Source organism: Pristis pectinata, chromosome 19 (genome assembly GCF_009764475.1).
Source record: "Pristis pectinata isolate sPriPec2 chromosome 19, sPriPec2.1.pri, whole genome shotgun sequence".
NCBI lineage: Eukaryota > Metazoa > Chordata > Chondrichthyes > Rhinopristiformes > Pristidae > Pristis > Pristis pectinata.
The window spans coordinates 2,733,313-2,760,229 of NC_067423.1; the positions used below are offsets into that span (position 1 = coordinate 2,733,313).

At 45.9% G+C, this 26,917-nt stretch overlaps 1 protein-coding gene across 1 annotated transcript in view; it reads right to left on the reverse strand.

Moving 5' to 3' along the window:
• The window catches only part of elapor2b (endosome-lysosome associated apoptosis and autophagy regulator family member 2b), a 107,857-nt gene that overhangs the window by 17,604 nt on the left and 63,336 nt on the right, over positions 1 to 26,917 (reverse strand). The window contains exons 7-17 of the mRNA XM_052034256.1: positions 25,581 to 25,733; positions 24,313 to 24,401; positions 19,481 to 19,661; positions 17,977 to 18,105; positions 15,091 to 15,181; positions 14,887 to 14,989; positions 8,361 to 8,498; positions 6,960 to 7,223; positions 5,847 to 6,020; positions 3,698 to 3,887; positions 902 to 998 (exon numbers count right to left, since the gene is read on the reverse strand). Coding sequence (XP_051890216.1) covers positions 902 to 998; positions 3,698 to 3,887; positions 5,847 to 6,020; positions 6,960 to 7,223; positions 8,361 to 8,498; positions 14,887 to 14,989; positions 15,091 to 15,181; positions 17,977 to 18,105; positions 19,481 to 19,661; positions 24,313 to 24,401; positions 25,581 to 25,733 — 1,609 coding nt within the window. The remainder of the gene's footprint in view (positions 1 to 901; positions 999 to 3,697; positions 3,888 to 5,846; positions 6,021 to 6,959; positions 7,224 to 8,360; positions 8,499 to 14,886; positions 14,990 to 15,090; positions 15,182 to 17,976; positions 18,106 to 19,480; positions 19,662 to 24,312; positions 24,402 to 25,580; positions 25,734 to 26,917) is intronic.

A 26,917-nucleotide genomic window follows, 5' to 3' on the forward strand; every position in this document is an offset into this window, starting at 1 on the left:
TTGATTCCCCAACCCTGGGAAAAAGATTGTGTGCATTCACTCTATTTACGCCCCTCATGATTTTATACACCTCTATAAGGTCACCCCTCAGTCTCCTACGCTCCAATGGAAAAAGTCCCAACCTGCTCAACCTCTCTCCATAACTCAAAGTACATAACCCCACACTTATCATGACTGATTTTCATTTGCGTTGCTTTGCCGAAGTTACCGGCTGATGGAGATCGCTCTGTGGCCTAACATGACCTTCCTCAGCAACACCATCAATTTTCACATCATCTACAAACCTACCTCTTACATTCACATTAATGCGTGCAACAAACAGCAAGGGTCCCAACACTGATCCCTGTGGTACACTGCCGCTCACAGGCTTGCCAGCAATGCTCCACCATCACCCTGTCTCCTATTACCAAGCCAACTTTAGATCCAATTTGCCAACTTGCCTTGGATCCCGTGAGTTTTAACCATTTGGACCAGCCTCCCATGTGGAGCCTTGTCAAAGGCCCTTCGTTTACTGAAGTCCGGCCTGACCTTCCCACCATTTTCAGTTTCTGTTGTGAGGGAGTCACAAGATATCTGATTGCGTCTACAGAACTAACCACAGTTACCCGCCTGGGCTACTGCAACAGCATCATCATCAATGGATCGAAGCCCTGGTTTAAGGAAGTGGCTCACCACCAACTTCAGAGTATTTAGGGATGGGAAACGCTAGTGTTGCCATTGACAGCCTCATCTAGTAAACAAACAAATAACGAGGAACAAGGGTAATAATCAGCCAGGGTCTTACTGCACTGTGGACGAGCTGGTGTTCCATTACCACCAATCAGAAACTTACAGGTTCTATTTTTACACTCAAAAGCTATCAAACGCTCAGAGTTTGTCAGTGCTGTGTTCTCACACTTACATATAGAAGAAGTGGATGTCAGGTACGTGGGTTGGAGGAGGAGGGAAGTGGTCTGGCCTTGCTGTAATATTCTGCATTGACGTTTCAACACTTGCCCCTGGCAAAAAAAAGACAACAAGACAGTTCAGCACAGCTCGCTCATGCTCGTTCAAGTTTATTGCCACAGACATGCATACACAGGGTATAAATGCCAGGAAAATTAGCCTTTTGCAGCTAATTGCTTTTTGCAGATCTCACTTATTACCAAATAGATCAGCAGAGACCTCTTGCCATTATTGACAGGGACTGTGCAGAATTCCAACCTACCTGCTTATAACTTGGCTATTTACTAAACTGATACTGTTCCAACTATTTCAGGGGAAAAAAATCAGATTTTATAAAAATATTGGTCCAAATTTTGCAGCAGAAGTAACAATATTACCAGCGCTAGTTGTTAACAGAGAGTAAACCGGCACACCCTACCTCAATAAAGCAACACCATGACCACTTCGCACCACAATGGACCGTATCTTTTTGTTCTAATTGTGTTCTTTCTTGTAAAAATTGTGTATAATTTACATTTTCCTTGTGAATGCTGCTTATCTGATGCTCTGTGCCTGTGATGCTGCTGCAAGTAAGTTTTGCATTGCACCTGTGCATGCATGGACCCGTGCATCTGACAATAAACCCCACTAATTGACACTGACAGTTAAAAGCTGAAAGCAGGAGGTTGGCGACTGTGTCTCCCACTCCTCCTGATGCTATGGGATCACACTGAAACATTCGATCAGGTGTATGGAACGGGCTGCCAGGGGTGGTGGTGGAGGCAGATATGATAGCGGCGTACAAGAGGCTGTTGGACAGACACGTGGATGTGCAGGGAATTGAGGGATGTGAATCATGTACAGGCAGAAGGGATTTAGTTTAGCTTGGTGCAGACATGGGCTGAAGGACCTGTTCCTGTGCTGTACTGTTCTATAACCAGTATAACTACCAAACTTGCTAAACAAAAAAAGCTCTCTATGTGAGTTTAAGTTAAATTTTAAAAGCATGCCATCTCAATTACTACTCAACACCCCCTGTGGCACTGAAAACCGTTACAAGTGAATTCCTTCAGGTTTTATTGCTGAAGATTTATTTTCAAAGATTTACAAGAAAGGTTACAAACCACCCTCTCAGCCCTGTATTTGCTCTCCCAATCCCAGGTTTCCCCTTCTCCCCACTTTGCCTCCGGATCTGGCATTGAGTCAATACTAACGTTTGTGGTCCCCGGCAGCACCGCTCCTGGCAGCTGTCTCACCCCGGTCTGATTCTGGCCTCTGGTGCTGTTTGTGTGGAGTTTGCACATTCCCTGTGACCACATGGTTTCCCTCGGGTGCTCCCCTTTCCTCCCACTTTGCAAAGATGAGCCAATCATTTGTTTAATTGGCTGCAGTAAATTACCCCAAAAATGGGTGTGTGGTGGGAGAGTTCATGAGTATGTGAGTTGTGGGGGGAGTGCGACTGATGGGATTGCTGAGAGATGGCACAGACTTCCTTTGATATTATAGAATCAGAGAACTGTACAGCATGGAAACTGTCCATGCCAACCAGTGGGAACCCTTCTGTATTAACCCATCATCCAGCACTTGGTCCACAGCCCTCCATGCCTAAGCAATTCAATTCATCCAGATACTTCTTAAATGCTATCAGCAACTCTGCTCCCACCACTCTCTCTGGCAGTGCGTTCCAGGTCCTCACCACTGTCTGGGTGGTAATGATCCCCATCAGATCTCCCTAAATCTCTTCCCCCTTACCCTAAACCCAAGTCCGCTAGTTTTATCTACCTTTGATATGGGGAAAATTTACCTGTCTACTTTATCTGTACCCCTTGTAATCTTTTGCATGGAAATATGGAAAATATGGGAAACTCTCAGCATCTCACCAAGGATTTTTTTTGGTCAAGGAGACACATGGTTGCTTGACCTAGACCCAGGACCTTCACAGACCATTTTGGATTTCTAAGAGCAATAATTTCTGTGCAAATCCCCACCAAAATTCCATGGGTTAGTAAGGGGAATGAACAATCAGAATCAGTCATTTAACATTGGCTTCAAAATATTTGCTAATAATTTTTTGAAAACCTGGACCAAGAAATTTTCACTCCTTAAATATAAAATACGTTAATATTTCACTGATGATTAAATGCTCATCCAGAACTAACTTTCTGACTTCATCTTTGCCAAATCATTTAAATAATTTGTCCCCTTTCCCAGACATGACCTTATGATTAAAAACGGCCCTCAACTCTTCAATTTTACCTCAGCAGTCAAGAGCATTAAACATTATTCAAATCAATTGAAGGAACAAGGTTGGAACTCATCCTCATTAGTTTAGTTTGTTGTATATTTAGTAATCCAGATTACAAACCAGAACTGGCTGCCTCACCTTTTGGCTGACTTTTGTCAATTAATGGGAGATTTAGCCAGGTGTTGGTTGGAATTGTAACAGTCAGGAGATATTCTGGATCTCCCAATCTACCTCAGCGTGGCCCTTGCACCTTATTGTCTGCCTGCACTGCACTTTCCATGTAACTGTAACACTTTATTCTGCATTCTGTTTTCCTTTTCACTCCCTCAGTGTAATTATATATGGAATGCTCTCTCTGGATGGCACGCAGACAAAAGCTTTTCACTGTATCTTGTTACACACGACAATAATAAACCAATACATTCTTTCACCACATTCGAAAACATTCCACTTCAAACAGGATTCCCTAAAATTCACATCACAAAACTTCCAAGAACTTGCCCCAGACATCCCACAACTGTAACTGACCGAGAAAGGTGTCACCCAAGCTTATAGACTGAGATGACAGCGCGGTTCTGAAACTCCTCCCATCTGAAGGAATGATGGTTGATTGGCACAGAAAGGAAGTAATGTCATTGCTAAAGTCGCTGGAGTCGCTCTGTACGTCCTGTAACGTCACGTCAGTGACGTTGTCCGAGCACACTGCAATCTTCTTTCCCTAGGTGGGGAGAGAGGAGTTAGGGAATGAACACAGACATTTTAATTAATGTATAAAGCCAATTCCCAGGAAGACTAAGCTGACTGACAGAAAAGGCCAAGTTCTTTCAGGACACTTTCCTCACTGTGATCACCTTCAGGTATTTATAGAGTTAACTGGCACAGAATCAAGCCCTTCAGCCCAACTCATCCATGCCGGCCATGTTACCTATCTGAGCTAGTCCCATTTACCTGCATTTGACCCGTATCCCTCTGAATCTTTCCTATCCATAGTGCCAGGGAAATGGTGGAAGAGCATGAGGTTCCATGGAAACCCCTAAAAAAGAGAAAAAATGTGACTCACATCTAGGAGTGAGTCCCATTGTAGACTGAAGAAAGCACCAAGATCTGGGCAGTGCAGTGCTACGCTGAGTGGAAGGTTCCCACCAAGATGTGCAATCTGTTGGGCCAGTGTTAGCCACGACCTCCGATTCCCACCTCCAACCCATTCAACACTGGGAAGCAATAGTGCCCTAGACAGCACCGTGCAGGCTATGAGGGAATACACCTACTCCAGGCAGTGCTTGACCCAAACAACAGCACCCAGGTAGGGAGACCATATTGGCACTGTGGGGCAGGAGGAACATAAACTCAGAAGACAGCTGAGAACTCAGGAGTGTGGGCCATCTACTCATGCAGATCCTACAGAACGTGGTATCGGGCTCTAGGATCCAAGTGAGCACTCCCATTGCTTAGAAATAAATGCTCTCAGCTGCTTGTAGTGTGGTGGTTAGCATAACGCTATTACAGCACCAGTGACCCAGGTTCAATACTGTCTGTAAGGAGTTTGTACGTCCTCCCCACATCTGCGTGGGTTTCCTCCCACATTCCAAAGACGTACGGGTTAGGAAGTTGTGGGCATGCTATGTTGGCGCCGGAAGTGTGACGACACTTGTGGGCTGCCCCCAGAACACTCTACGCAAAAGATGCATTTCACTGTGTGCTTCAATGTACATGTGACTGATAAAGAAATATCTTATCTTTTATCCCAACCGTTCCTGGTCAGTCGTGCTGCTGGTCTGACTGATGGATGTCAAAACCAACCACCAGCAGAGGCAAGAGCCAAACTGGATCTCCTTGGAATAATGGTTATTCTAACATGCATAACAGAGTGGATAATCAGACCAGAGGCAGAGGAGTCAGTACAAGGAACGAGCTGCCAGAGGAAGTGGTTGAGGCAGGTACATTAACAACATTTAAAAGACACTTGGACAGGTACATGGATTGGAAAGGTTTAGAGGGATATGGGCCAAATGTGGGCAAATGGGACTGGCTCAGATGGGAATTTTGGTCAGTATGAACCAGTTGGGCCAAAGCGTGCTGTATAACTCAATGACACTGAGCCTGCAGAGCACTACAGCACCAGCAGTGACTGGACATCACCCCTGGCTCATGGACCAGAGGCTCAGAGTCTGGGTTTGGTTGTACCTTGCTCCAGGTAAGTGGGAAGATCCTGTCCCAATGAGGCCGGATGAGCAACTGTGCTGTGCCTCCACAGAGCAAGCGTACGTTACGGTTACTTGTCCAGGTACTGAGTACCTGCACCCATCACCGCCGAGGTGGTGCCTGGGCACACCACCACCTGCAGGATCCCCTTCATCGCCCACCATCCCACTGTGGAAATCTATCACTGGTCTCTCACTATCACTGGGTCTAAGTCCTGGAACTCTCTCCCCAACAGCACCGTGGGAGCACCTTCATTCACTACACGGACTGCAACAGTTCAAGAGAGCTCACCACCACCTTCTCAATGGCATTCAAGGATGGGCAATAAATGCTGGTCTTGCCAGCAATACCCAGATCCAGAGAATCAATTAATAACACTGAACAAAGCAAACAGAAACTACATGGTAACTAAAACAGAAATTCCCTCTGATAAACCTCACTCCTTGTATCTAAATGCCAACTGAAATCCACATACCTCATTCCCACATAAACTGATATTAAAGAAGTGAAAGTACTTTGTTCCTCTGGACGTAAAGCTGGGTCCATTCATTAAGGACGACACACCATTAAGGCTGCTGAATTCAAATGTTAAAGTGTGATTCTCTGAGGAATGTACATAGGAGCAATCACTGAAGCAAACCGAGTGATCCTGTTTTAAAGGGAGAGAGAGAACGTTAAATCAGTGCACAGCTTAGACACGACAGCAGAAACAACAATCACACCATCTCAGCCTTGGTCTTGTGCTCAAGTCTCAGGAACGGGACTTGGACTCACAACCTTCTCACTGAGATAAAAGCAGCAGATTAAGCAGCTATGTCCCAAGTTGAGAAAGATCACCCCTGAAACATTGTGACATTTCTACTTCCCATCATAATGTTTAGAAATGACAATGGACAGTGTCGTCTGTCCCCCTCCATGGGCAGCTAGTTGGTTTTGACCCATGGAGTTGAGCAGTCAAGAGGACAATCCGGCAGCTTAGAGTAACAGGAGGTCCTGGGCTCCCCAGTCCTTCTCCTGCAGCCCAGGTTCGATCCTGACCTCAGGTACTGTCTGTGTGTGGAGTTTGCACATTGAGCTGGCAGAGACTCGATGGGTTAAATGACCTCCCCCTTTGTTGTAGGGAAATAATGGCAAGGTAGACAGCTGGTATCTTTTTCCCAGGGTTAAAATGTCTAATACCAGAGGGCATGCATTTAAGGTGAGAGGGGGTAAGTTCAAAGGCGATGTGTGAGGCAAGTTTTGTTTTAGACAGAGTGGTGGGTGCCTGGAATGTGCTGCCAGGGGTGGGGGTGGAGGCAGATACGACAGAGGGGTTTAAAAGGCTCTTAGATGGGCACATCAATGTGCAGAGAATGGAGGGATACGGACCACGTGCAGGCAGAAGCAATTAGGTGTCATTAGCTTAATCAGTTTGGTACAACTTCATGGGCCGAAGGGCCTGTTCCTGTGCTGTTCTGTTCTATGTTCTATAACAGGAAGTGAGTGATCAACAGAATGCAGAGAAGTGACGACAATAGAAATAACATTCCACCTTCTCCCAAAACTGCCTGCCCCATGAGACAACCACATTTGGTCAGCGCCCACGTACCTTATTACTTCTGCTGCCTGGGCCACAAGGAATGCATGACTCCACCCCGTAGACATGGTGGACTGAGAGGTAGGTGTCAGCAGGACATTCCTTACACTGGTTTGTGCCCTTATCGATGTAGTGTCCGGGTGGACATGGGACACAGGAAGAGCTGCTCTGGTCCGAGCCCAGTGCACACGGTCTACAGGAGAGGCCCACGCCATTTCCCGCATTGTTCACCACGATGGAGTAGATCTTTACGTTATCGGCTACGTACTTCCGTTCCTGCAACCAGAAGGTGGCAGGTCAGAGTTTACCTTCACGTTTAACCTGCTCTGTCCGACCTTTAAACCATGTGGCAGAACACATCGACTGGTGCACCCACAGTACCCTGCTCCAAAGGGCTGAGCAAGCTGACCTCACACCCTGGGGTAATGCAGGCTGCGGGCAGTGACTACGCCTCAATAACTGGTAATTGGTTAATTATTGTCAAGTGTACCGAGGTACAGTGAGAAACTTTGATTTGCGTGCCATCCATACAGATCATTTCATCACATCAGTGCATTAAGGTAGTACAAGGGAAAACAATAACAGAATACAGAATAAAGTGTTACAGTTACAGAGAAAGTGCAGTGCAGGCAGATGATAAGGTACAAGGCCATAACGAGGTAGATTGTCAAGAGTTCATCTTATTGTACAAGGGGACCGTTCAATAGTCTTATAACGGCGGGATAGAAGCTGTCCTTGAGCCTGGTGGTACGTGCTTTCAGGCTTTTGTATCTTCTACCCAACGGGAGAGGGGAGAAGAGAGAATGTCCGGGGTGGGTGAGGTCTTTGATTATGTTGGCTGCTTTACCAAGGCAGCAGGAAGTGTAGTCAGAGTCCACGGAGGGGAGGCTGGTTTGCGTGATGGGCTGTGCTGTGTCCAGAGCTCTCTGCAGTTTCTTGCGGTCCTGGGCAGAGCAGTTGGTGGTGGATCCTGAGGCCCCACTGCCCTAGATTGGCCTGATGACCTTCTGATGCTGCTGTCAGTGACTTTTAGCCTATCTTCTAAATTTAAAAACTGCTCAATTTGAATTAATGTTAAAAATTAACATTAAAAACATCTTGAAATATGAAATAAATTAAAAGTATTAACACAAAGTAAAATAAAAATTTGCCAGCACTTTTATTGTCACACAAGGTGATCACCTTGGTTCAAGTGACCAGGGTTACCGCTCGTCTCTGGGACATAACCGAGGTGGGTGCTCGTTAGTAACTCCCGCGAGGGAACGAGACGTCACCTCCATCCTCTGCCTGTCAACACAGGTGCGCAGAAACCAAACGCAGGTGAACGTGCAGCAGAGGACAAGGGTGGTTCTCCAGACAACACCTGCCAAAGGTAAACGTGTCTCAGCCTGCTAAAGAAAATTACGGACTTGCCTCCTGTGGAGAGTTCAACCGTTGGAAAGCCCATGTGTATGTAACAGCCGCATTCTTTGTGATGAGATGAGTGTAAGACTGTCTCTCTTTGGTGCCTTCCCAGGACTCAACGACATTGGTAGACTTTCTGTTAACGTCCTGAAAACCAGAAACCCCATTAATAACAAGACTTGTCATCACCATAATAGATTTGCCAAGGTAAGTTGATTGAATTGCAGACAAATGGCAAATGGAGTTCAATTTGTTTAAGTGCAAGGTGCTACATTTTGAGAAGATAAACAAGGGTACGACTTTCACAGTGAATAGTCAGGCGCTGGGGAGTGTTGTAGAACAGAGGGACCTAGGAGTACAAGTACATGGCTCCCTGAAAGTGGCATCGCAGGTGAACAGGGTGGTGAAGAAGGCTTTTGGCACGCTGGCCTTCATCAGTCAGGGCATTGAGCATAGGAGTTGGGATGCTATGCTGCACTTGTACAAGACAGTAGTGAAGCCGCACTTGGAGTATTGTGTTCAGTTTTGGTCCCCCTGCATTAGGAAAGATGCCATTAAGCTGGAAAGGAGCACAGAGAAGATTTACAAGGATGTTGCTGGGACTCGAGGGTCTGAGTTATAGACGGAGTTTGACCAGGCTAGAACGTTATTCAGTGGAGCGTAGCAGAATGAGGGGTGATCTTATAGACGTGTATAAAATCATGAGGGGCATAGCTAGAGTGAATGCACACAGTCTTCTTCCCAGGGTTGGGGAATCAAGAACTAGAGGGCACACATTTAAGGTGAGAGGAGAGAGATTTAATAGGAACCCGAGGGGCAACGTTTTCACCCAGAAGATGGTCCACATATGGAACGAGCTGCCAGAAGAAGTGGTTGAGGCAGGTACATGAACAACATTAAAAACAGTTGGACAGGTACATGGATAGGAAAGGTTTAGAGGGATGTGGGCCAAAAGTGGGCAAATGGGACAAGCTTAGATGGTCATCTTGGTCAGCATGGACCAGCTGGGCTGAAGGGCCTGTTTTTGTGCTGTATGACTCTGTGAGATAAAGCCACTTGTATAATGCTCTTAGGTAAATAAGCCCAAGTTAGGTGCCAACCTTACTCTTCCCCCGGACACCCACCAAAACGTCCTCATCCCCGTTCCCTGCCATTCTTCTTGGAACACAGACCAGTGGCTCCCATTGCTCCCCTCAGCACCTTGAGTGCCTGAGGTCCATTTTATCATGAAACACACGGCAGACAAATAAAAACCTTTATTTCATTTTTTTGGACTTTCTGGACCATGTGAGTTCAAGGAAAATTTACATTTGTATAGTAACTTTCACAACCTCAATCTCAGGGTATCCTAAAATGTTTCGTAACCAGGAGAATGTTTTTGAAGAGGTCACTGTGGTGACCAAGGAATCGTGCCGGTCAACGTATGCACAGCAAACTCACACAATGACCAGATCATCTTATAACTTTGTGAGTTGAGTGAAGGGTAAATCTCAGCCCCAGGACACCAGAGAGAACTCTCTGCGTTAGAATCATAGTCATAGAGTTATACAATGTGAAAAACAGACCCTTTGGTCCAACTCATCCATACTGACCAAGGTGTCTGCCCAAGCTAGTCCCATTTGCCTGCATTTGGCCCATATCCCTCTAAACCTTCCCTATCCATGAACCTGTCCAAGTGCCTTTTAAATGTTGTTATTGTACCTGTCTCAACTACTTCCGCTGGCAGCTCGTTCCATACACCCACCGCCCTGTGTGAAAAAGTTGCCCCTCATTCCCTTTTAAATCTTTCCCCTCTCACCTCAAACCTGTGCCCTCTAGTTTTAAGCTTCCCTACCCTGGGACAAAGACTATGACCTCCACCCTATCTACACCCCTCATGACTTTATAAACCTCTAATAGGCTCACCCCTCAGCCTCCGACATTCCAGGGAGAAAGGTCCCAGCCTATCCAGCTTCTCCCTACATCTGGAGCCCTCCAGTCCCAGTAACATCCCCGTGAATCTTTTCTGTGCCCTTTTCAGCTTCGTGACATTCTTTTCATCAGAGCAGTGTCTCACATTCCTTTATACCCACCTGAGAAAACAGACAGGTTTAACATTTCATCCGTACAATAGAATCTCCAACAGTACGGCACTCCCTCAGTGCTACACTGGGAGGATTGTGCTCAGTTTTGGTCGCCTTGCTATAAGAAAGATGTTATTAAACTGGAAAGGGTGCAGAAAATACTTACGTTGCCAGGACTTGAGGGACTGAGTGATAGGGAGAGGTTGGACAGGCTAGGAGTTCATTCCTTGGAGCGTAGGAGACTGAGGGGTGATCTTATAGAGGTGTATAAAATCACGAGGGGCACAGATAGGGTGGATGCACTCAGTCTCATTCCCAGAGTTGGGGAATCAAGAACTAGAGGGCATAGGTTTAAGATAAGTGGGGAGAGATTTAATAGGAACCTCAGGGGCAATTTTTTTTACACACAGAGGGTGGTCAGTATATGGAACGAGCTGCCAGAGGAAGTGGGTGAGACAGGTACAAGAACAACATTTAAAAGATACTTGGACAGGTACATGGACAGGAAAGGTTTAGAAGGTTATGGGCCAAACGCAGGCAAATGGGACTAGCTTGGATGGGCACCTTGGTCAGCATGGACTAGTTGGGCCGAAGGGCCTGTTTGCATCCTGTACGACTGAATGACTCTCTCACTCTCAGAGTGCCACCCATAATAGAGACAGATAGATTTTTGGAGAATCAAGAGAATCAGGTGATACAGAGCTAGTGCAGGAAAGTGTCACTAAGATAAAACATCAGCCATGATCTTATTTAAAGGTGAAGCAGATGCAGGAGGTGAAGAGCCAGCTCCTGCGTCCAGGGTTACATTCTTATGTGCTGATGACATTGCTGCCCAATTCCCCAGAGTTCTACACTGCAAAGTCAGGAGTTTTCAACAAAACATTTAGCTGCTGGTACTCCCTGACCACCTTCCCCAACCGGAAGCACCCTCATTATAAAGCTTGATGGTTCTCTGCTCAGCATGGGCCTCCAGTAACACCACCTCTTTGACTGAAGAGTAGCACAATAACCTGGGAGTCCGAGCTACGTGTGAAATCATTCAGTGACACACTGACAGGGCAGCCACTAGGTAATGTGTAAAACATTAACGTGGAAACAACATGCAAGTTCCCATCCTCAAAGGTCCTAGATCATTCCTTTGACTTAATCAATGGCAAATTATTTCTGCAAATGAAGCTCTGAGTCCAAATGATTAAAATCATATAAAACAAAGCACAGAAAAGACCCTTCAGCCCACCGTGTCCATCCTGCCTATCCATGCTATTACCATTTCCCTGCATCAGGCCCGGATCTCACTGCACTTCTTCCCATCCAACTATCTGTCAAGTCGCCTTTTAAACACTGCATTTTACCCACCTGTACCAGTTCGTTCCGGATACCCACCACCCTCTATGTGAAAAAACTTGCCCTCAGATCTCCTTTATATTTCTCCCCCTCTCACCTTAAACCTGCGCCCTCTAGTTCTTGATTTCCCAACCCTGGAACCAAGATTCTGACCATCTGTCCTATCTATATCCTTCATAATTTTATAAACCTCTATAAGGTCACCCCTCAGCCTCCTGCGCTCCACTGAGAACAAACCCAGCCTGTCCAATCTCTCCTTGTAACCACAGCCCTCCATTCCAGGCAACATCCTGGTGAATCTCTTCCACACTGTCTATTGCTATACCACATCCTTCCTGCAGTGTGGTGACCAGAACTGTCCACAATACTCCCAGCGTGGTCTAACCAATGTTTTGTACAGCTGCAACATGACATCCCAACTCTTATACTCAGTGCCCCAGCGTATGAAAGCAAGCCTGCCAGACACCTTCTTCACTACCCTATCCACCTGTGTCACCACTCGTAGGGAACTATGGACTCGTACACCCACTCCGGAGGTCCCCCCATTTACTCTGTTTGCCCTAACAGAACTAGGATTGATGGGGAGGAGTTGGCATGGTTTTGTTCAGGGGAGATCACATCTCACAAATCTGATTGGCTTTTTCTGAGGTGAAGGCATGGGAGTAATGAACACCCACCCACTTTGCTACAAGGAACTATCCTCTGCAGTTCCTACAAACTGGGTTATACTCGACCAAATTTATAAAAGGCAAATTAAAAATAGATTCTCAATTAGATTTTCAAATTGGCTTCCAAAATCCCACAGGAAAGAACTGGGCACACATCACATGATGTAAATCCCTGCAGATAATAAGCTCAGACACACGCAGTTATACAGCGCAGGAAGAGGCCCTTTGGCCCAACACATCCATGCTGACCATCAGCGACCCATCTCCACTAACCCCATTCATCGGCACTTCCACAACACGGTGAGTCAGGTGCTCGTCTTAACATCCCCTTGCAGGGGTCCAACTTTACAGCTGCTAACAGATATGAAAGAACAAATGCCCCTGCCCTACGGAACAAGTCAGACCTGGTTTCTGTAAATGGGTTATCAGGCTGAGCAGGGTAAATGAGAACAAACAGCCCACTGGAACGTCCTTTAAAGATAACAAAGTCATGACTGGTGCAGGAGTCCTTGCAGTAACATCTATGCCAATTAAGGGTTACGGGTCACTAGGAAGTACATCAAGCAGATGGAAGTGTACAGGAAGGTGCTGATCAACCCGTTGGCTCCACAGGGACAGACAATGAAATAGGTAAAGGACACAATGAAATAGCTGAAGGAAATAAAGGGAGACAGGCTCGTTCCAAACAAATGATCTTCGGGAGGAAGATGTTGATTGGTTGAATCAAAGGGATGGTTTGTTATGATGGGATACTGACCAGGGGCAGAGGTTTCCTCTCTGGTTGGTCAAGTAACAGTTAACTGCTGTAGGTTCGTCAAGATGATGATCCTCTGTCATGTACCACTTCAGAACTGGATGATACGGGGCCCAGGTAGTTATTCTCTTTATTGGTTGTGATTTTTAAGTCATCCTGGAACTATACCCATGAGTGGCTTCTTTCCACCTGCCCAGATAAACCGGTGGAGAAAGGAACCAGCGTGTGGACTGAGTATTGCAGGATGTGGAGGACAAGTGATCTCCCATAGCACGCTCCACATCCACCCTACCACGACCTCCACTGGATCTCTTAATCATCCCCTCTCACTCTTCTAAGCTTCTAATCCTGGCCTGTCCAACCATTGCACATGGACAACCCATCCATTCCAGGTATTGGTCCAGTAAACCTTCCTCAAATGCTTCCAATGCATTAACATTCTTCCCTAAATAAGGGAGACCAATACGCTGCACAGTACTCTGCATATGTCCTCACCAACACCCTCCTTATGTTTGCATTCACAATAAATAGTAACGCTCTGTGAGCCTTCCTGATTACTGAAAGTCCGACATACCGGCCTTTTGTAAATCACACACTAAGACACCTAGATCCCTCTGCATCGCAGAACTCTGCAAGTTCTCACCACTCAGATGAAATGCTTTTTTAAAATTTTTCTTACCAAGTGGAAGTGGTCCCTGAAAGTGGCGTCACAGGTAGACAAGGTGGAGAAAGTAGGTTTTGGCACGCTGGCCTTCATCAGTCAGGGCACTGAGTACAGAAGTTGGGAGGCTATGTCGCAGTTGTACAAGACATAGGTGAGGCCGCATTTGGAGTATTGTGTTCAGTTTTGGTCACCCTGCTATAGGAAAGGTGCCATAAAGCTAGAAAGCACGCAGAACAGATTTACGAGGATGTTGTCAGGACTCGAGGGTCTGAGTTATGGGGAAAGGTTGGACGGGCTAGGACTTTATTCCATGGAGCGTAGGAGACTGAGAGGTGATTTTATAGAGATGTATAAAATTATAACGAGCATAGATAGGATGAATGCGCTCATCTTTTTCTCAGGGTGGGGGAATCAAGAACTAGGGGGCACAGGTTTAAGGTGAGAGGGCAAAGATTTAATAGGAACTTGAGAGGCAACTTTTTTTTTTACACACAGAGGGCAGTCCGTATGTGGAACGAGCTGCCAGAGGAAGTGGTTGAGGCAGGTACAATAACAACATTTAAAAGACACTTGGGCAGGTACATGGATAGGAAAGGTTTAGAGGGATATGGGCCAAATGCGAGCAAATGGGACTAGCTTAGATAGGCATCTTGGTCGGCATGGACGAGTTGGGCCAAAGGGCCTGTTTCCATGCTGCAAGACTCTATGAACAATGGCATACTCTCCCATATTATACACTCCATTAGCCACTCACCATCGATAACCTCTTACACCCTCTTCACAACTGACGCTCCTATCTATCATGGCCAAATTTAGCAACCATGCCTTTGGTGGCTTCAAGAAGAAGTTTTTATCCAGCGGACTGATAGGAATGATCAAAACCAGTGAAAAATCCTTTCGTAGATTTAACTTCAATGAAAAAAATAGATAAATATTTGTAACAGGAATAACATGGAAAGAAATAGGAAAACCACTGCGGCTCGCTCAGTGAGACAGCATGGATGCGATGAGTCGAAGGGCCTCTCGTACTGTAAACACCTACCACCATGAAGTACAGCTCACAAGCTTCAGCACACTGAGTCTCAAAGACAAACGTGATCCTCCCAATCTCTGATCCAGCAGTCTGCGACGTGGATATCGGTGAGCTGTACACAACAGATGATCGTGCATTAGACACTTCCAGTTAACCTGCCACAAGATCTTCATTGAATTTCTTTTTTTTAAAATCACATCAGTAAAACCAAACCTGAAGCTGGGAATGTGCAGACTTAATATCAGGTAGTCATTGTCGGAGCCGCCTATTCCACTGTGAATGTGATCTCCAGCCACCTCCCACCCTAAAGACACAAGAAACAGCAACTTAATGGTAGGCAAATTAAACACAGCAAAATACTTGGCTTCACAGAATCACAGGGCGGTTACCACGTGGAGTGAGACCACTCAGACCATCGAGTCAGGGCTTGCCAGGATTCTAGGGCCTGATTTATAGGGAGGGGTTGGGCAATCTAGGACTTTATGCCTCGGAGTGTAGGAGGTTGAGGGGTGACCTTACAGAGGTGTATAAAATCATGAGGGACATAGATAGGGTGAATGTACATGGTCTTTTTCCCATGGAAAAGCAATCAAAACTAGAGGGCATTGGTTTAAGGTGAGAGCGGAAACACTTGAAAGGGACCTGAGGGGCAACTTCTTCACGCTAGAGGGTGGTGTGTGCATGGAACGAGCTGCCAGAGGAAGTGCATGAGCCAGGTACATGAACAACATTTAAAAGACACTTGGACAGGTACATGGATAGGAAAAGTTTAGAAGGATATGGGCCAAATGTGGGCAAATGGGACTGGCTTAGGTGGGTACCTTGGTTAGCATGGACCAGTTGGGCCGAAGGGCCTGTTTCTGTGCTGTATGACTCTAAGAGTCCATCCCAGTTCCATGAGAGAGCGATCCAGCTACTGCCACTCCCCTACCCTCTCCTCACAGCCCTGCTAATTCTTTCCAGGTAAACGGGTCACCCACTTAAGACACAGATGATGTAAAACATTTCTCTCAGAATCCCGCAAGTCCTTGAAATTCACTTCCTCAAAAAGCAGTGGAAGTAGTTCCTTTCAATGTGTTCCAGGCAGAGGTAGATATCCTTATATTGGCAAGTGGGCGAACAGTTACCATGAGAGGATGATAATGTGAAGTCAAGATCCGCCTCAATCTTGTTAAATGTGGGGTGGGCTCGGGGGCTCGAGTGGCCTACTCCTGCTCCCAATTCACACTCTCATATTTATCCAGCTCCCTTTAAACCTGCTTCCACTATTACCCCTGGTTATGCACCCCAGACCCTAACCACTCCCTGCATAAACGAGCTTTTCCTTGTCATTTTTGATTCTTTTGTCAATCACCTTCTTTCCACATTGCCGGAGTTTTGTTTTGCTCAACCACAATACTCCAGCTGTGGCCAATCCAGTGTTTTACAAAGGTTCATCATGACCTCTTTAGTCAGTGCCTCTATTGATAAAGCCCAGGCTCCTGTATACCTTTTTAACCACTTTCTCAACCTGGCCTACAACTTCCAATGAATGATGCACACATAACTCCAGAGCTACCTGTCCCTGTACCCTTTCTATTTATATCACCTTCTCTCATTCTTCTACCAAAATGTAACATCCCACTCTGCACTAAATTCCACCTGTGTCCTATCTGCCCGTTCTACCAACCTGCCGAGATCTCCTCAAAGTCTATTACAGTGTTCCTCTCAGTTCAATGCATCTCCAAGTTGTGTGTCATTTGGAATTTATTCCCTGTACACACAAATCCAACTCATTGACACATTTTAAAAAGCAGTGGTCCCAGATCCAACCTGTGGGGAACTTCATTATACACTTCCCTCCAGGCCCTAAAAAAACACACTACTCCTGTTTCTCAGCTGATTACACTTTGCTTTCATAGCTCAACATTGTTGAGGATTAATCCTGTCTTTTAGTTCTGGCAGCTTGCTTCACATCCAGCCAGGATAATCTGCAGGAAAGCAACTTTCTCTCCAATGAGCACAAAGTTCTCATAAAACAAAATTAGCCTGGTAATCTCAGCCCCAGTTCCCAATACGTCTGCAGCTCTGCAGAATAAAGCTAGCCACAGTTCAGTATTATTGTTCAATCTCACTGGAGGAAGATGCCTAACATTGATAGTGGCAACATTTACACAGAAAGTGCACTCTATTTCGGATTAAGGTACATTGTCAGAGGAATAAACGAAGCTTCAGTCTGTGTGTCGCTGTGCGATAGCCAACTTAAAACTACTTCATGCTGACATTCCGTGACAAAAGTACACGTTCATTTCTCAAGGACAAACATAAATCAATGAGAAAAACTTTCACTAAAACCCCATTATGTAATAAATTGAATCAGAGCAACAGTCAACAGTGTAATCCACATCCAATAAATGCATTGTCAGTGGACCTAAATTGCTGTTATCAAGTTCACAGGCTCATTTAAATTCCATTCCATCTAACTAAAGCAAATGTATGAACAATGCAGTCAGGGACCCCACAGACACAGTTCAAAAGGGGTGATTAAAGCAACAGTGAACAAGCGTTTTTTTAAAATCTAAGATATATTGAGAACCAAATAACTTGCTTCACAGCTTTCAAATGTGAAATGTTTCTCTGAAAACCTTGGAAACTGTTCACCAAATGCTTACAGGAGGCGCTGCCTCAAGAAGGCAACATCCATCATCAAAGATCCTCACCTCAAGATCTCACAGCTCCCATCGGGCAGGAGGTACAGAAGCCTGAAGTCCCACACCACCAGGTTCAGGGACAGCTACTTCCCTTCAACCATTCGGTTCTTGAACCAACCAGCACAACCCTAATCACTACCTCAGTATAGCAACACTGGGACCACTTTGATCACTTTGTACTACAATGGACTTCTTTGTTCTAACTGTGTTCTTTCTTTAAAAATTGGGTATAATTTGTTTTTCTTGTGAATGCTACTTATACGATGCTCTGTGCCTGTGACACTGCTGCAAGTTTTTCACTGCACCTATGCACATGACAATAAACTTGACTTTGAGTTGATTCTGTTCCAAGTGTGAGCTTAATCAGTGAAGCAGGAGCCAGAGAACAGCATCCCCGATGAAAGCTTACCATTCATTCCATCACACTTAGTGTTAGCCACGTTGAAACATGATGTCTTCATATTAAAAGGCAGCGTGTTCCACCATTTATACTCAAAACCCAACACAGGTTCAGTTCCAGCTGGGCACTGCTTACATGCTAGAGAGAAATTGAGAAAAATAATATTCAATACACAGAGAAACCACCTGTTTTCATAATTTGTGGTCTTCTTTGCCCTTACTGCAATTATTAATGCACCCAGGTACACAGTCTGCTCTGGCATCCTCACCTCAGACAGAAGATGGTGGGTTCAAGTGCCACTCCAGGAACTTGTGCACAGGCATCCAGACCGATGCACCAGCACGGTACTGCAGGAGTGCAGCACTGCCAGAAGTGCCCACTTTCAAATGAGGCATTAAGCCGAGGCAGTTAGAAGCAAAAGTTCGGGTTTGAGTCACGTAAGGGACTCTATTCACAGCAAGGTGACCCAAACACAGCCAATGCAGACTCTGATTTAGACCAAGGGCTGGCTCAGTTGTAAGAATTGTTCTGTACTGCTGACCTGTGAACACCCTGCTCGAGATTGTTATATTCACAGTGACAGGTTGATATGAAAAATGTTACAGGTCTTTGAGCTAAATCTGGGATACATTGGCCGAGTGTTCATTGACATTGCTATGTACAGAGTCACCTACAGACTTGGCTGAGAGAGCTTAGCAGATCCTCAGGAGGGGGTTTATGGCAATCCAGTAGTTTTGTGTTCACCACTGACACCAGCTGCGTAGTCCAGATATCTTTTAATTTCTTTAAATGTGAGCTTCACAGGCTGAGCCAGCAGTTAATTGCCCGCCCTAGTTGCCCTTGAGAAGGTGGCAGTGAGCTGCCTTCTTGAACTGCTGCAGTCCCTGAGGTGTGGGTGCACCCACAGTGCCGTCAGGGAGGGAGTTCCAGGACTTTGACCCAGTGACGGTGAAGGAACGGCGAGATATTTCCAAGTCAAGACTGTGTGTGGCTCGGAGGGCAACTCCCAGGGGGTGGGGTCCCCGTGCTCCTGCTTCCCTTGTCCTTCTAGCTGGTAGAGGTGGTGGGTTTGGAAGGTGCTGTCTGAGGAGTCTCGGTGAGTCGCTGCAGTGCGTCCTGTAGATGGTACAAACTGCTGCTACTGTGTGTCAGCGGTGGAGTGAGTGAATGGGTGTGGATGGGGTGCCTGTCAAGTGGGCTGTATGGTGTGGAGCTTCTTGAGTGTTGTTGAAGCTGCACTCACCCAGGCGAGTGGAGAGCGTTCCCTCACACTCCTGACTTGAGCCTTGTAGATGGTGGACAGGCTTTGGGGACTTGAACACACCTCCTAACTCCCTCACCGCAGGATTCCCAGCCTCTGACCTGCTTTAATTCCTCCCACCCCTGCCATAGTGAGATGGGAACTCAGGGCCAGATTGATAATCCAGCCCTCTGCACAGTAACAGGACCATCACACCTTGTTATGTGTATAGAACTAAAAAAAGAAATGTATGAAGATGAGAAGCAAACTTACAACTCATGCCGTCAGAGTAGGTAGTGGAAGGGCAGGGGCTACAGCTTGACGTGTCATTGTTGTAGAAGCCAGGATTACACGGTGGACAAGGCTGCTTCTCTCCAGAAGGTGGGAGCTTGATTGCTTTCAGAATGTCATCTCTGCAAAGCTTTGGTGATATCCACTTGTACATCACTTGGGTCTGCAAAACAGTTATAGAACCATAGAACAATACAGCACAATACAGGCCCTTCGGCCCACCATGTTTGCCGACCTTCAAACCACGCCTAAGCCTATCTAACCCCTTCCTCCCACATATCCCTCTATTTTAAATTCCTCCATATGCTTATCTAACAATCTCTTAAACTTGACCAACGTATCAGCCTCTGCCACCACCCCAGGCAGCGCATTCCATGCCCCAACCACTCTCTGGGTGAAAAACCTCCCTCTAACATCTCCCTTGAACTTCCCACCCATTACCTTAAAGCCATGCCCTCTTGTATTGAGCATTGGTGCCCTGGGAAAGAGGTGCTGGCTGTCCACTCTATCTATTCCTCTTAATATTTTGTATACCTCTAACATGTCTCCCCTCATCCTCCTTCTCTCCAATAAGCCCTAGATCCTTTAGTCTCTTCTCATAATCCATACTCTCTAATCCAGGCAGCATCCTGGTAAATCTCCTCTGCACCCTTTCCAATGCCTCCACATCCTTCCTATGATGAGGCAACCAGAACTGGACACTGTACTCTAAGTGTGGTCTAACCAGAGTTTTGTAGAGCTGCATCATTACTTCGTGGCTCTTAAACTCGATCCCACGACTTATGAAAGCTATGGCATGTCATTTCCTGGGTTCAGTATCCCTGTACATTACTCAAACAACGCAGCAGTGAGAGCCAGAAACCAAAATACCACAGATGCTGGAAATCCAAAATAAAACAGAAAACGTTGGAAACACTCAGCAGGTCAGTCAGCATCTGCAGAAAGGGAAATAGAGTCAATGTTTCAGGTCCGGAACCCTTTCCATCAGAATTGGGAAAGAGACAAGTTAGCTTGGTAGCAGAGACGGTGAGACAGGGATGGGTGGAACAAAGGGAATATCTCTGATAGGGTGAAACCACGTGCCCTGATGTGGTAGTGGAAGGCATGGTAGTATAGCGATTAGCGTAATGCTATTACAGTGCCAGTGATCCAGGTTCAATTCCCACTACTGTCTTTAAGGAGTTTGTATGTTCTCCCCGTGTCTGCGTGGGTTTCCTCCAGGTGCTCCGGTTTCCTCCCACATTCCAAAGACGTACAGGTTAGGAAGTTGTGGGCGTGCTATGTTGGCACTGGAAGCGTGGCGACACTTGCAGGCTGCTCCCAGAACACTACACGCAAAAGGTGCATTTCACTGTGTGTTTCAATGTACATGTGACTAATAAAGATATCGATCTATCTATCTTGAGATGAAATCAAGCTTTGTGTGTGATATGTTGTTGATGGTAAGGCTGTGGGACCTGACCAAAAGGACATGCCCTCTTCTCATTACTACCATCGGGGACGGGGTACAGGAGCCTGAAGACCCACACAATGATTCAGGAACAGCTTCTTCCCCTCTGCCATCAGATTTCTGAACGGTCCATGATCCCATGAATACCACTCCATTATTCCTTTTGTTTTGCACTATTTGTTTTTGTAATTTATAGTAATTTTATGTCTTTGCACTGCACTGCTGCTGCAAAACAACACATCTCACGCCATACAAGTCAGTGATAATAAACCTGATTCTGATAGGATAGGCCTCATTCTGACCCGAGGTGGTAATGGCCAGTTTTGATAGCACCTGAAAGGAAGAGCGAGTTATCTAAAGATGGAGAATTCTACATCGAATCCTGCAGACTGCATTGTACCCAGATGGACGATGAGGTCTTGTTCCTCATGATGCTTTGGGTCTCATTGTAACAGTGCAGGAGGGCACTGACAGAGAGCTCAGAGTGAGGGCAGCAAACAATAGGAAGCTGAGGATCACTCTTGTGGACTATGTTTGATTTCTCCGACGTAGAGGAGACCACATTGTAAACACCAAACGCAGCACACCAGACTGGAAAAAGCACAAGTGAATCCCTGCTTCACCTGGAAGGCTGTTTGGGTCCCTGGATGGTCAGAGGGGAAGAGGTGAAAGGACAGGTGTTGGGACCTCCTGCAGCACCAGGGGAAGGAGCTATAAGGAGTAGGCCATGCAATGGTTACAACATTTTATTTGGAGTGTGAATGTCACTGGCAAGCCACCCCTAATTCCCCTTGAACTGGAGAGGAAGTTCAGAGTCAACCACACTAATCTCTTTTTATCCCCATCAACTCCCACCAGATTCCACCATTCACCGACACACCAGGGGAAATTTTCAGGGGCCAATTAACCTACCAAACAGCGCGTCTTTGGGGTGACGTTAGAAATCCTCAGCATGTTAGACAGGATTAATGAGGGAAAACCAGACGTGCAACTTCATGACTTTTCCCAATTGTGATGAAGTGTCATTGAACTGTAACATTCACTCTGTTTCTCTCTCCACAGACGCTGCCTGACCTGAGTGTTTCCACTTTTCCTGCTTTCATTTCAAGTTTCCACCAGTATTTTGTATTTGCAACTTCACTCATTTATTTGCTCATCCCTCCTAAATTTTGCAAAATTTCTGAAGCATAATATTGTGATACTTCAAGGCCCTTTAATTGGGAAACATGTGGAGGCAGGTACTCAGTACAATTTTCATTGGCCAAGATTCAAACACTAAATTTACGCTGGTCTGTTTAAGCCACAGGTGACGACTCCACCAGTGCCCCGGGTGATCAGCAGCTGAAACCCTCATCCATCCCTGTGTCATACCAGTTTTGCCCATTCCGACACCCCTTCAGTGTACCCAAAGTCTTCCAAAACTCTGTTGGCCCACTGAGCTAACTCACACCAAGTCCCATTCGCCCACAACCTCTCTGCTCACTTACACACATGGGCTCCTGATTAAGCCGAACTGCCCTGTTATAATCTGGGTCTAGTGACTCATATTGCGCACTCCAACTCCAAGGCATCGGTCTGACAATGTCACACATCAACCAAGAAAACAACCATTTTATTCCACCTGCTCTACCTTCATCAACTGATAAACATTTATTCCACATCAAGCTGCTTAAAAACATGATGCTGCCAGATTCCTTTCTTTCTATGCTGGGCAATCTAAATAAGCAGCAACATCCTAGAAGCAACATCGGCCACTGAGCTGAGAAGTGAGATACAGAGTGGTGACAACACGGGGCCATTCAGGCCATCGAGTCTATACTAGCACTACGTAATAGCAATGTAGCTGGACCACTGCCCTGAACGTGCAAATGTATTTCTTTCCAATACATCTCCATCTCCCTTGTGAACCCACGATGGAATCTGTCCAGACGACCAGACCATTCCCCTCCCTGACCATACAGTCCAACCCCTACCGCTTGTTATTTAAAAAAAGAATTTCATCAATGTCAATTTTGGTCCTTTTGCACATCAGCTTCACTCCACGTCCCCCAGTTCTTGAGCTGTCCACCACTGGGAAGGGTTTCTCCATCTACAACTGCCATGACTTTAAACCCCTCTATCAGATCCCCTCACACCCTCCTTTGTTCCAAGAAGACCCATCGCAGTGTCTCCATCTATTCACAGAACTAAAGTCCCTCATCGCTGGAATCATTTCGGTAAATCTCTTCTGGACCCCATCCAAAGCCTTCACAGTTGTCCTAACACACAGTGCCCAGATGCACCACAGAAAGCATCCTATCCGGATGCATCACAGCCTGGAGTGGTAACTGCTCTCCCAAGACTGCAGGAAATTGTAGACACAGCTCAGTCCATCACGAAAACCAGCCTCCCCTCCACTGACTCCGTCTACACTTCCCGCTGCCTCAGGAAAACGGCCGACATAATCACGAACCCCTTCCACCCCGGACATTCTCTCTTCTCCCCTCTCCTATCAGGCAGAAGATACAAAGGCTTGAGAACCCGTACCACCAGGCTCAAGGACAGCTTCTACCCCACTGTTATAAGACTCTTGAAAGGACTTCTTATATGAAAAAGATGAACTATTGATCTCTCAATCTACCTCGTCATGGCCCTTGAACCTTTTTGTCTGCCTGCACTGCACTTTCTCTGTAACACTATATTCTGCATTCTGTTATTGTTTGGCCTTTTGAACTACCTCAATGTACTTATGTATGGAATGATCTGTCTGGATGGCACCCAATCAAACCTTTGCACTGTATCTCAGTACATGTGACACTAATAAACCAATTATCATTTACTAATTACCAGTACCCTGTTGTGTTTTATAAAGGTTCATTGTGACTTCTGTGTCCTTGCACACCATGCCTCTTATACAACTCAGGATCCCACCTGTTCCTCAAATAACATTCTCAACCTGCACTGCCACTTTCAGCAAACTATGCGGAAGAATTAGTCATCTACACCAGTGTGTTTACTCGGGAAAGCCACAAAGGCAGGTTTACTGCTCTGTTTAGATAATAATCGACTGTGCACACATTGCCCAATACAAGTTGAACATCTATATTGAAGTATTAGATAAAGTTTGAAGCATTATGAAACATAGCATGGTTTCTGCAAATGAATCGAAAGAGAACGGTAGGAATACTCAGCAGGTCAGGCAGCATCTGGGGAGTGACGAAAACAGGTTAACATTTCAGGTCAATGATATTTCATCTGGCAGCATCTGTAGTGATTTGATTCTCAGTGTCAGTCTATGATTGCTGGAGATAAATTTCAGATAGCTGAGAAGATCGACAAACACATTCCTAAAATTTACGGAGCCAACAGTGTGAGATATAGCTACCTTTTTCTCACTGTCACACTGGGTGTGGATTTGAAAATAGTCTTTCTCTGAACACGGTGGGCGGTTTTGGCATTTACTGGATCCTTCCTCTGTAAGAGGACATAAAAATAGTAACAATGAGGCAAGGTGGTGAACAGACAACAAAAGAATTATTCTCTCTGACGTTACCCTGATGGAAACCAGTCCGGAAAATGCCACTTCAGTGATTGTTCCCATTATCAGTTATTGATCACTTCAATAATTTTACATTAGAATATTTTTAGTTATTCTTTGGGAAATGGACATTACTGGGAAGACCAGCATTTATTCCCCATTTCTAACTGCCCCTTGAGAACATGGGGGTGAGCTGCCTTCTCTTCAGAAACATCTTCAGATATTTTCCTACATTACAAACAGCACACAAAGGTACTTGCTGGATAAATGCCAGTTCTTGATGTGCCATCCCATTACAATACATGCATTCAGTTGCAGTGACAATAGGTGTTGAGTTTCTACATAAAAGGTATCATCATCACCACATAATGTTACAAAATGAAGGACTACTTGTGAGGAGATTTTTAAGAGTTTAAGGAGATTTGGCATGTCACCAAAGACTCTTACAAATTTCTACAGATGTACGGTGGAGAACATTCTGACTGGTTGCATCACCGCCTGGTATGGAGGCTCCAATGCACAGGACTGCAAGAGGCTGCAGAGGGTTGTAGACTCAGCCAGCTCCATCACGGGCACAACCCTCCCCACCATCGAGGACATCTTCAAGAGGCGGTGCCTCAAGAAGGTGGCATCCATCACTAAGGACCCTCACCACCCGGGACATGCCCTCTTCATGTTACTACCATCGGGGAGGAAGTACAGGAACCTGAAGACCCACACTCAACAATTCAGGAACAGCTTCTTCCCCTCCACCATCAGATTTCTGAACGGTCCATGAACCCATGAACATTGCCTCGTTATTCCTTTTTTGCACAATTTATTTATTTTGTAATTTATAATAGTTTATGTCTTGCACTGTACTGCTGCTTCAAAACAACAGATTTCATGTCATACAAGTCAGTGATAATAAACCTGATTCTGTTAAGAGGATTGATAAAAATTTGGACTGAAATTTCAGACCCTTGCCAGCAGGTAGCACTGTGGTTCAAACTCTGTCTGCACAACATTTCCGGTTTGTAATTATTAAACAGAGATAAGTCTGTTAAAACTCCAAAAATTAATGGTGAGCAAAAGGTAATTTTAATTTAACTGCAAGAGACCTGAAGCAAGCTTACCTGAAAACTGCCGGGCTTCATCACACTTCTGGCAGGAACTGGCTCCTCTTCCTGAGAAGGTGTTTCTGGGGCAAGGTTTGCAGACGGATGAGCCTGCCACATCGCTATAGGTCCCAGGCTTACACGGAAAACACTCTGAGGTATAAGCGACACCTGCTCAAAACAGAGAGGATCAGTGCTGGGACCACTGTGGTCTGTGATATATAGAAATTATCTGGATAAAAATGTGGCAACACACAAAATGCTGGAGGAACTCAGCAGGTCAGGCAGCATCTGTGGAGGGAAATGGACAGTCAACATTTTGGGACGAGACCCTTCATCTGTTCTGAAAGATAGAGGAGAGAGAGCCGGTATAAAGAGGTGGGGGGGAAGGGGTGGAGCAAGAGCTGGCAGGCGATAGGTAATCCAGGTGAGGGGGGTGTTAGGCAGATGGAGGAGGGGAAAGTGGGAATGATGTTGTACATTTCCCCCCACAGATGCTGCCTGACCCACTGAGTTCCTCCAGTGCTTTGTGTGCTGCTCTAGTCTTGAGTCTCTGGGATTAATTTAGATTGGCATCATGGTCGGCATAGACATCGTGGGCCGAAGGGCCTGTTCCTGTGCTGTACTGCTCTATGTTGTAGGCACTTACCCAACATCTGTAAGTAATTACCTCCTGCCTTAGTGAAACAGCATGGAACCAGGGGGCAGATGCAGGACACAAAAGAAATTTTTTCACCAAGGTAGTGGTGACTCTCTGGAATTCTCCACCCAAGGGGCTCAGTCGCTGAGAACACTCAGGACAGAGATCCAAGACTGGATAATGAGGGAGTGATGTGGAGTTAGTGCAGGAAAATGGTGCTGAGGTCAAAAATCAGTCACAATCTTATTGAGTGGCCTAGCACACACAATGGGCTGAATGGCTGACTGCTCCTGCTACTTATATTTGACAAGCAAAAATTAAGATAAAGTAGAGGAGTTTTAGGAGCTTTAATTTTAGCATTCTTCAATTTCAAAATATACTTCACTGAACTGGAGTCCTCCATTGTTGAAATACCCCTCCCCCCTCTCTCTCTGTCCCCCTCCCTCCTCTCAGCCACTCCACCCCACCCCACCCCATCCTCCTCTCTCTCAAGCCCCTCCATCTAAAAAGTTCTGATGAATATTTCAGCCTGCAGTGAAGCCAAGCTATCAACAAACAGCTGAAGCCCCAAGCTGCTCTCAATAGCAACCTGAAAGTGGCCACAGAGGTAGGTAGGGTGGTAAAGAAGGTGTACAGCATGCTTGCCTTCATAGGTCAGGGCATTGAGTACAAGAGTTAGGAAGTCATATTGCAGCTATGTAAAATTTTGGTTAGG